General features: G+C 39.3%; 1 protein-coding gene across 1 annotated transcript; it reads right to left on the bottom strand.

Annotated features, from left to right (window-relative positions):
• Positions 1-3531: 3531 nt before the first annotated feature.
• Positions 3532-5429, bottom strand: LOC147548343 (nudix hydrolase 18, mitochondrial-like). Its single transcript, XM_086671593.1, has 5 exons — positions 5071-5429; positions 4863-4959; positions 4330-4413; positions 4091-4219; positions 3532-3829 (listed from the first exon to the last, which is right to left on the bottom strand). The coding sequence occupies exons 1-5, from the start codon at positions 5142-5144 to the stop codon at positions 3737-3739; spliced, it is 477 nt and encodes a 158-aa protein (XP_086527719.1). The 5' UTR covers positions 5145-5429; the 3' UTR covers positions 3532-3736.
• Between the last annotated feature and the right edge of the window lie 3721 nt (positions 5430-9150).

The raw sequence follows: 9150 nt of genomic DNA, 5'->3' as shown, positions 1-9150 counted from the left end.
TAAACATATTTGAGATATATGAAGTTGTAAACATAGTTGGGAGCAGGTGTATAGTAAGAAACACATTAAAAGGATAAACTCTTAATGTTCCATATAACAATCATAAGTGGGCTAAGCCATAGAACTATTTTGTGGAAGTGATTAAACCATTCTTCAAAATTGGTGTGGTTTGGATCTGGGTAGCTTTGAATAATCTCGCCTAAGATACATCTGACAGTTGTACATTGTTGGATGAAATGCATGGAAGATTCTTCTTCTACTCCACACAGAATACACATTGGAGAAATGGTTCCTTGTAACTCTGAAAGTTTTTTGTTTAAATGGAGTATATTCTGGGCCAATTTCCATAGGAATAGGAGGATTCTAGGATGGACTCTGAGTTTCCAAATATCTTTCCAATGACCAAAAGGATGCCCATTATGATTTTGAGTATGGATAAGATGTTTATAATATGAGGTGACAGAATAATCACCTGAATTTGATAATATCCATTTGAGGTGATCTGACTCAGAGTTAAGGGGGATGGTTTTTATATGCTCTAGGATATGCACAGGGAAGAGGATTGAGAGTGCTTCTGTGTTCCAAACATTGTTTAGGAAGAATAAGCTGGGAAACCTTATCAAACCCATGAGTCTGAGAAGGGAGACCCAGAGGTGGAATACCTGGAATCCATCTGTCTGTCCATATATTGACCTGAGAACCATCACCAACATCCCAAGACATGAGTTCATCTGTTTTTTCTTGGTTGTTTTTTATGTTATTCCATAGCCATGAAGCCTTAGAAGAATTCTGTCTGGAATTGCATAAGTATTTTGCTTCTATGATTTGAACCCAAGGAGTATTTTTTTGTCCTGAGAGTCCAGTTCAGTTTGCTTCTAAGTGCCAAGTTGTCCATATTGATGTTTCTGAAACCAAAGCCACCTTGAGTTTTTGGTTTGCATATGGAGTTCCAATTTTTGAAATATATTTTCTTCTTGTTAGGAGTTGTTCCCCACCAAAATTCCCTCTGAAGGGAAGTAATGGAATTTTTTATCTTGCAGGGAAGGTCAAAAAAAGCCATTTGGTATCTAGGGGCAGCAGACAGAGATGACTTGATGAGTTCACCTCTTCCTGCCTGAGAGAGAAGGTTTCTTTTCCAATTACTTAGCTTCTGTTGGAGTTTGTCTAAAATGGGTAGAAAGGGTTTTATTTTTTATCTGGAGATGAAGATATTTGTTCCTAGGTATGGGTCTTCTCTGTTGATAGCTCTAACTTTAAGTATTCGAGATACAATCTTACAATGCTTAGGATGCGCATTAGCACTGAAGAAGATACCACTTTTCTGAAAGTTGATGACTTGACCTGAAACCTCTCCAAAATTCCTAAGCAATTGAAGAAGATTATGGACAGAGGGGATATCCATTTTAGTGAAGAAAAGGCAGTCATCAGCAAATAGGAGGTGAGTAATTGTTGGTGCACTGTTAGAGAACTTGAACCCTTGGATTTGACCTTCATTTTGAGCCTTGCCTAACAATCTGCTCAGTGCTTCCATACAGATGATAAATAAATAAGGGGAGAGAGAGGATCCCCCTGTCTTAATCCCCTAGAAGGGAAGAAGTGTTCTCCAAGAATTCCATTGAGCAGGACAGAGGATGATGAAGTTGAGATGCATTGATTTATAAGAGTACAAAAGGAGTCTGAGAATCCAAGTTGAATCATGATGTCAGATAGGAAACTCCATCTATTCATTCATATGAAAATTAGTTACATTGTTGCTACGAAGAGAAGATAAAATAGTAGGGATACAATAAGTAACATTAGATCCACTCTTCCTAGTGCTAATTGTTGTTCGATGGTGTAAATTAGTTTGGTCTAGCGGCTAAATAATAAGACTAAATGGCCATTCTCATTCTTGCTGACTCTTCTTCTCTTGTGCCACACTTTCTTCTTTCTCCCACCACAAGAAAAAATGTTGGAAAGACTGAACCTGATCTAAAGTGATGGTGAACGTATTGGAAAACACGAAACAAAGTACTGAAAGCTCACATGGATTAGAAGATAACTCCGAGTTTCTTACGAAGGTTTAAAGATGACAAAGACAAAATCGAAATTTTGATTTAAGATATGAAACGCTAATACTATGGAAAGACGATGAACTTGGTCTAAACTGATGGAAAACGTATTGAAAAACACGAAACAAAGTACTGAAAGCTCACATGGATTAGAAGATAAATGTGAGTTTCTTACGAAGGTTTGACGATGACAAAGACAAAATCGAAATTCTGATTTAAGCTATGAAACGCTAATACTATGAAAGATGAAGTTGGGGTTTTGATTTTAGCTATGAAACTGTTGAGCCAAATACTTGCCAATTTTGACCAAGTCAAGAAGTCAACAAATTGACGGAGAGATATATACATGGTTCGATCTGTATCCAAGTCGTCAGGGAAATAGATCCGGCGGAACACTGTCACTTGAGCCCTGACACAACAGGTCGGCACAAGTTCCTTAGGCACCTTGAGCCATGCTCTTCGAGATAAACCATGTCAACCCTTGTAAGAGCTTTGCTCTGGACATTAGAACAGCATAGGAGTGTAAAATTCAGCTCGACACCTTGAGCCCCGTCTTGCCTCGAGACATGGGAAGGTGGACCCAAGCTAAGTTATACACAACCGGCCCCTCACCTAGACTTGGGTTTGGAGAAGAAAGTGAACAATCAATTAAGCATGGTCTGTCTGAGCTCTATATAAAAGCCTGAACAGGGTTCATATGACGTGGAAAAATAGAGCACACCATTTACCCACTTTCAATACACAAGCCGTTAATCGCCGGAGGATCTGTCAGTGTCAGAAGATACGCACGTATGGGATATTGTTCTTTCAACGACCATCAACACGTAATTCTCATCTAAATCGATGCATTGCCACCACATCATCTCAGTCGAGCATCACGACCAATCAACAAAAACCTTTATAAGAATACCAGGTTCGCCCTAGCAAGAGGTGAAAGTTTAATTTCTTGATTCAGACTTTGAATTCATTTTTCCTAACTGTAAAAACATCCGACTGACTTGAGCGTCAGAGTGGTTTCTAAGTTTTTCACAGGATTTTTTTTTTGTTGAAAGAGTTTTTTACAGGCTTTGTTTCATTAAATCACACGAGAAAAGTTCATCCTCTGATTGTTGATCCTTTATCATCTGAGAGATAACCGCAAACCACTTTTCGACATCATCAATTTGACACTAGAAAGAACGAAGACTCCAGCAATCCCTTAACATTCGATATTGTTGATCCTTATGGGAAACCAAACATGGAGAGGTAAATATTATACAAACCTATCTGAGTACAAAACAGAGCCTCACTAAGTAAAGTGACGGTTTCGGGTCACGATTGTGTGCAGCTATCAATAAGAAAGAAAAACCCTACGAAACAACATATTACTTTGAATCTCATTTTTATTTTCTAATTCATTCCGAAGTGGATTTCAAAATTTCAAAATGTATGAAAATGCGAGTTTCGAAATAATAATAGAAACTTTCACAGAAAAAGAAAATAAAGAATGAAGAACCCATTTCATTTTTATATGAATAAGATCGGGAATGCGAGGTAAAATGGTGTTTCTTTTGCATATTTTGTGCATTCACTTTTGTTTCATTTCTAAAAGAATAAAAGAATGTTTGATATACAAAATATTTCTCCTCTCTAGGTAGTTCAATAATTTAGCTAAGTGAACATGTAGAAATAGCTTCCTCCTCTTCTTATTGTGAATTTGTTAGTCTCTGAATTAGCACATCTAATGCTTCCTTCATCCACCAATGATGACATACTTCTCTTGCTTCCTTTACTGTCATCTGAAAAAATACATCAATTTCACCTCAATTAGGTTTCAAAATTTCCCTCGGACACTAACTAAAAGTTGACATATCATTTTGTGAAAATTTTGTTGTTTGATAAGAACCAAATGTGTTAGATAATGGGTAGGTTCCTTAGGTTGGTCACTATATAATAATGGATATCCACCCACAAACCCGAAGACAATAAATTCTTTTAGAAATTATTGTTCTTAAACTGAATCGATGATTACATAAAAGTAAATAAAAACAAGAACATACCCATTGTGTAGTCCGAAGATGTTTTTCGGGCCAATATTCTAATTCTTCCTTTACAAGTAAAGGAAACATGATTCCTTCGTAAATTGTGTTATATCTTTTACTCTTAAATCTCCATTTCCCAAGTTCACCCTGCAAATGTTATCAATCAACAAATTCAGTTACATTTTTTTTCTTTAGTTATTAAGTATGTTAGCAAACAAAATGAACATTTTCGAGATATTATACGTGTATATACTAACCTCAACATTTCCTTCTACACCGGCTTCTTCCATTGATTCTCGTAAAGCTGCTTCTTCCATTGATTCATCTTCTTCCCATCCTCCCTGGTTAACAAAATTAACTTCATATATCAACAAACTATCTTCCATTTATAATATGATAACAATTATTGATTTTGGTGTTGAAGTATTAGTGGTTTTTATTAGTTCTTAATGTTTGAAACTATTCATTATTGTTTTCCAAATAAGAACATTTCATGGTACAATGACTTCTATATAAGAACTTCTTTTTTAATAAAACCTTCCAATCAATCCAAACTACAAAAACCCTTTTTATCATTCTCATTATTGTTTAGAGTGAAATTTTATCCACTATCACAAAATATGAAATTTCAACTATCCCCTTTGAAATTTCATTAGGATGTTGTAATTCGTCTCATGATCTAGCTTAATTGTATAACAAAAGACCTAATTTCTTAGATCTTTAACTACCCATTGATTCATAAACCACCAATCTGATATAGTGAAGTAGTAATTAGTAGAATTATTATTACCTTGGGGAAGAACATAGCATTGCTTTTTTGTGAACTAATCACAAGAACTTCCAATTCTTCATCATTATTTACATCTTTATACCTATATGGTATGCATCTGTTGATTCAAATAAAAACAGAGAAGAAATTAATCAATTGAAATCAAAATTGAGGAAGATTTGAATTTGTTATTTCAAGAGAGAGAAAGTGAAAGTGAAATTGAACATACCCAACTACTTGACGACATCCTTCTTCATTGTATTTCTGGAACTCCCTTCCTGTACGTGATACCAAATGAACCATCTTTCTTGTGAATTAGGTTAAGATGTTATTGTATTATCTCGAGTTAGTTTCTTTCTCTATCTCAATTCTGTGCTTTGTTGATATTTGGATATATAATTGATTGATTGTAAGGGGAGTGAGGTGTTGGGGGTTGTGAGATTTTCCCCTCTTTAATAAGAAGAAACTATTTTTTGTCTTTGTCTAGCGCCCACCAGAAACCGTGTGTACATCTCCTTCTCTCCGAAGTCGGACAACGTGTTTGGGTCCCGTGTTTGAGAAGAGTCACGTTGTTGTTTTACCAAGTACATCTTTCTGCCTTCATAAAAAAAACAGTACATCTTTCTGGTTCCTTGTCTTTTCCTCCCTTTTTAAGAAAGTAGTGGGTAACTATTTTATTGGTGAAGGAGTAGAATTAGTGGAAGACTCTAAAAGAGCATCAACAATGCAAAACTAAAAAAATCTACAAATTTACTTTTCATACTTTTTCTCAATTGTCCATTCAATATTAAAAACAAAACTATCAATCTAAGAAAGGACACTTAAGTCCACCACCCTTTGGTGTAACGGATGGACACCCCTCTTAAGACCATGAGGTCGTGGGATTGAGTCTCGGTGGAAACAGTTGCCATCAAGATTTATCCTATGTAATTTAGGCTATGAATAATATAATAATTTGTCGGGCTTTAGGCCTCTTCGTTGTCGGGCTTTAGGCCTCTTTCATTCTCAGTTTAAAGTAGGCGGTTATCGTGCTCATTACATCTCCATGATGCATCAATGCCTTGTAACGACTAACGTAGACCGTAGTCGAATTCTCAAAAAAAAAAAGGACACTTAAACAATCTTGAAGTTTTAGAATGTTGCATTGAAGATGTCTTTTAGGGTTTGTTTGATACGTGGGAAGATATTTGGATAAGAAAATCAAATTTTACTTAATGTGAAGAAACTCAAGTTTTATCTTATATGACGTCAGCCCTCTTCTCCCCTTTCCACTTCCAGCCGAAACCAATAGCCCTTCAAACCCTAATTTCCAAACCCCTATCCTACTTCATTCAAGCCAAGATTACACTCCACTTCTTAATAATCACTCACCAAATCACTCATATCTCCCAATAAATCACGCAATCAGACAATCACTACTTTGCTGTTAGCGATTATACCTCCCCCCAATAGCTTCGGTTCAACTTCCAGGGAAGTCATCAATCTCTGCATGCATGATTACCCTCTTCCCCAAGACATTCAAGCTCGTTGGTGGAGCATCTTGTCGTGAGAGCAATTAAGGCTAGCCGACTGCAACCTCGAGAATAAACCAACCACGCGTAAGCAGCATTCAAGGTGCGTCATCTTCCAACCTTTCACCTTCTTTGTCTTACCTCTTTCTATCTCCTTCTCTCTCTTATTTTGATTTGTGTGGGAGTCGTTTCATCTTCGGTGTTTTCGGCGTTTTCTCTCTCTCTTCTCTGTTTTAGTTGTCATTCCGGCATGTCTCTCGTCTTGTCCGACGAGTAGACTTCTCGGTGGTTGGGCTCCAACCAATCCTTGAGCATGCAAGGTGATTATTGGCTGAATTACCGTCTTGGGTTCATCACGGACCTTCCTTTAAATTCTTTAACCATCAGTAGTTTCGGTTCTAAGTCAAGTTCTCTTCTTCACCCCTCAAATACTCTCTCTGCCTTCTTCATTCTTGTTTTCATTCACTCAACCTTGAGCCCTCAAACCCTCAACTCTTCCAATCTCCGCATGGCTACTCATTTCGCAATATCACCTAGAGGACGTCTCTCCCTTCGTTACCAAAAGCCCTCAATCAACCCAGAGCTTCAAGAAACCACAGAGGGTTTTGTAGCAAGGTGGTGCTGCCCTGAGGAAGCATCTCTTGCTCAAATCCGTAGGATGCTATACCCACTATCTGTGTTCTTCAGGGACTGTCACTACTCAACTATCGAGGGTCATCGAAACACCTTTCTCATCAAGCCCAAGAGTCTGTTCGTTTTGAACACCATCAATGCTGGTCGTCCATGGATTCTAAGAGGTCAACTGATGGTCCTCAAACAGGTGGAACTTCCACTCAATGATGAGGTCGATGATCTCTATTTTGAACCAATGAGGTGCACATTGTACAAGCTCCCCCTCGCCATTCAAAATAAGGAGGACCTGGACATTATTTTTGAGCGAATGGGGAAGATCATCGAGATCACCCCCAGGAGTTTAGGTTTCATCAATAACAAAGTGATAAAGGTTCACTTTATGTACGACGTCAGAACCCCTCTCCTTGCAGTCATAAATTTCTTGTTTGCCGATCGTGAATGCACCATTAACATAAGTTACCAGAAGTTCCCGGGTGCCATTTGTCAATCCTGTAGGATTATAGAACACCCAGCCAACCAATGCCCAGACTATGCACCAGCTCTTCATTCGGATGAAGAAGACGATTCCAGCTATGAACCAATGGAGGATATGGAGGAAGACCCTCAAATCCAAACCCCAGACGAACCAATTCTAAGAGCACCCCCCTCATCCCCTGTCCAACCCACGAACCTCCCCAACCTGAGACTCAATTCCTCGGGTAAAAGGGTACGAACCAGCTCGTCCCACCTATCCATCAGCTCATCGGATGAATCCCCCCACTCCCCACCTCTCAGAGCTCGACTGGTTAACGATTTGGAAGCCCAAACCCTGATGGAAGATTCTAACCTCCTCTATCAAAGCCTCAATGTAATCACGGCTCAAGGATCGGAAGGAGCCCATGGACCACTGAATTAGTCTACTTTGGGCTTCCTTGCTTTGTTTTTTGCTTTGTTTTTGTCCTGTCTAGTTCGGTCTTGTTGGTTCTTGTTTGTTTTTTTTGTGTTTTGGTGGAGCTGGTACACTAGCAAGAGATTTCCCCTTTGGGTTGATTGTAGGGTTTGATCCTACCTTTTTGGATCTCTTGCAAGTGTACCAACCTCTTTAGTTGGTGGCCTGGCCTCTTTGGGCCGTGGTCTTGTGAGGTGCCTTCAGTTGGTGGCTGCCTCCTTTGTTTCCTGGGCTCTGTTAGGGGCGCGTCCTGTTGTTGGGCCCGTTCGGCCCTGTGGTGTTGTTTTGTTTCTTAGTTATTCAGTTACTTCTAGTTGCTTTCTGGTTGTTTAGTTCCTGTGTGTTTGTGTTATTTGGTCTTGGGCCGCGCTTGTCTTTTTGGGCCCTAGCTATTGACCCCTCGGATGGATAATTCTCGGACTAATACCCTGACCCATGAGACGCTCCCGAGTGACTCGGATCATGTCTCGTTCCAATCAGAGCCCCTATCAATGCTAGCTTGGAATGTGAGGGGGTGTGGAAATTTCCTCAATCGTAAACACCTCTGGACCTTGCTTAAAGAACACAACCCTGATTTAGTCTTTCTCTCCGAGACTAAATGTCTTAATACCAACATCAATAAACTTCTTAACCTTCACAACCTCTACAAGAACTTCACCATCGAACCCATCAATAAAGGAGGGGGGTTAGCTCTCTTTTGGAACCCCAATTTAGATCTCACGGTGATTCAAGCAAACCAAAATTCTATTCACGTCTCCTTGAAAAAAGACAATTCGAGCAAGGAAGTGCTCATAACCTGCTTTTATGGGTGCCCATATTACAATAATAAACTAGGCCCGTGGGAAAACCTCCTAAACTTTAACCCAGGTATTTCGACCCCGTGGCTAGTCATTGGAGACCTGAATACCATCATGAACCCAGCTGATAAAAATGGCCCTCCGAAACCTCTTTCTTCCAAAGCAAAGCAAATTCTTTCCATCACCCATGAGTTAGGGCTCCAGGATCTTGGCTTTAGCGGTAACCCTTACACCTGGTCCAACAAACAATTTCACGGTAAACTTATCCAAGAACGTCTAGATCGAGCCCTTGCCAATTTACCCTGGATGTCCTCCTACCCTCACTCCCGTATTCGGCACCTCCAGGGTGTGGGGTCAGATCACCTGCCCATTATACTCTCCACCAACCCCCCCCTCCCCTCTGGCTCCAAACCTTTCAAATTTCTCAGAACTTGGATGAC

The sequence above is a fragment of the Eschscholzia californica genome, unplaced genomic scaffold, assembly GCF_041429995.1.
Source record: "Eschscholzia californica isolate CP2 unplaced genomic scaffold, dmEscCali1.0.p SCAF_3, whole genome shotgun sequence".
Taxonomy (NCBI): domain Eukaryota; kingdom Viridiplantae; phylum Streptophyta; class Magnoliopsida; order Ranunculales; family Papaveraceae; genus Eschscholzia; species Eschscholzia californica.
This window is presented reverse-complemented; position numbering and strand designations above follow the sequence as displayed.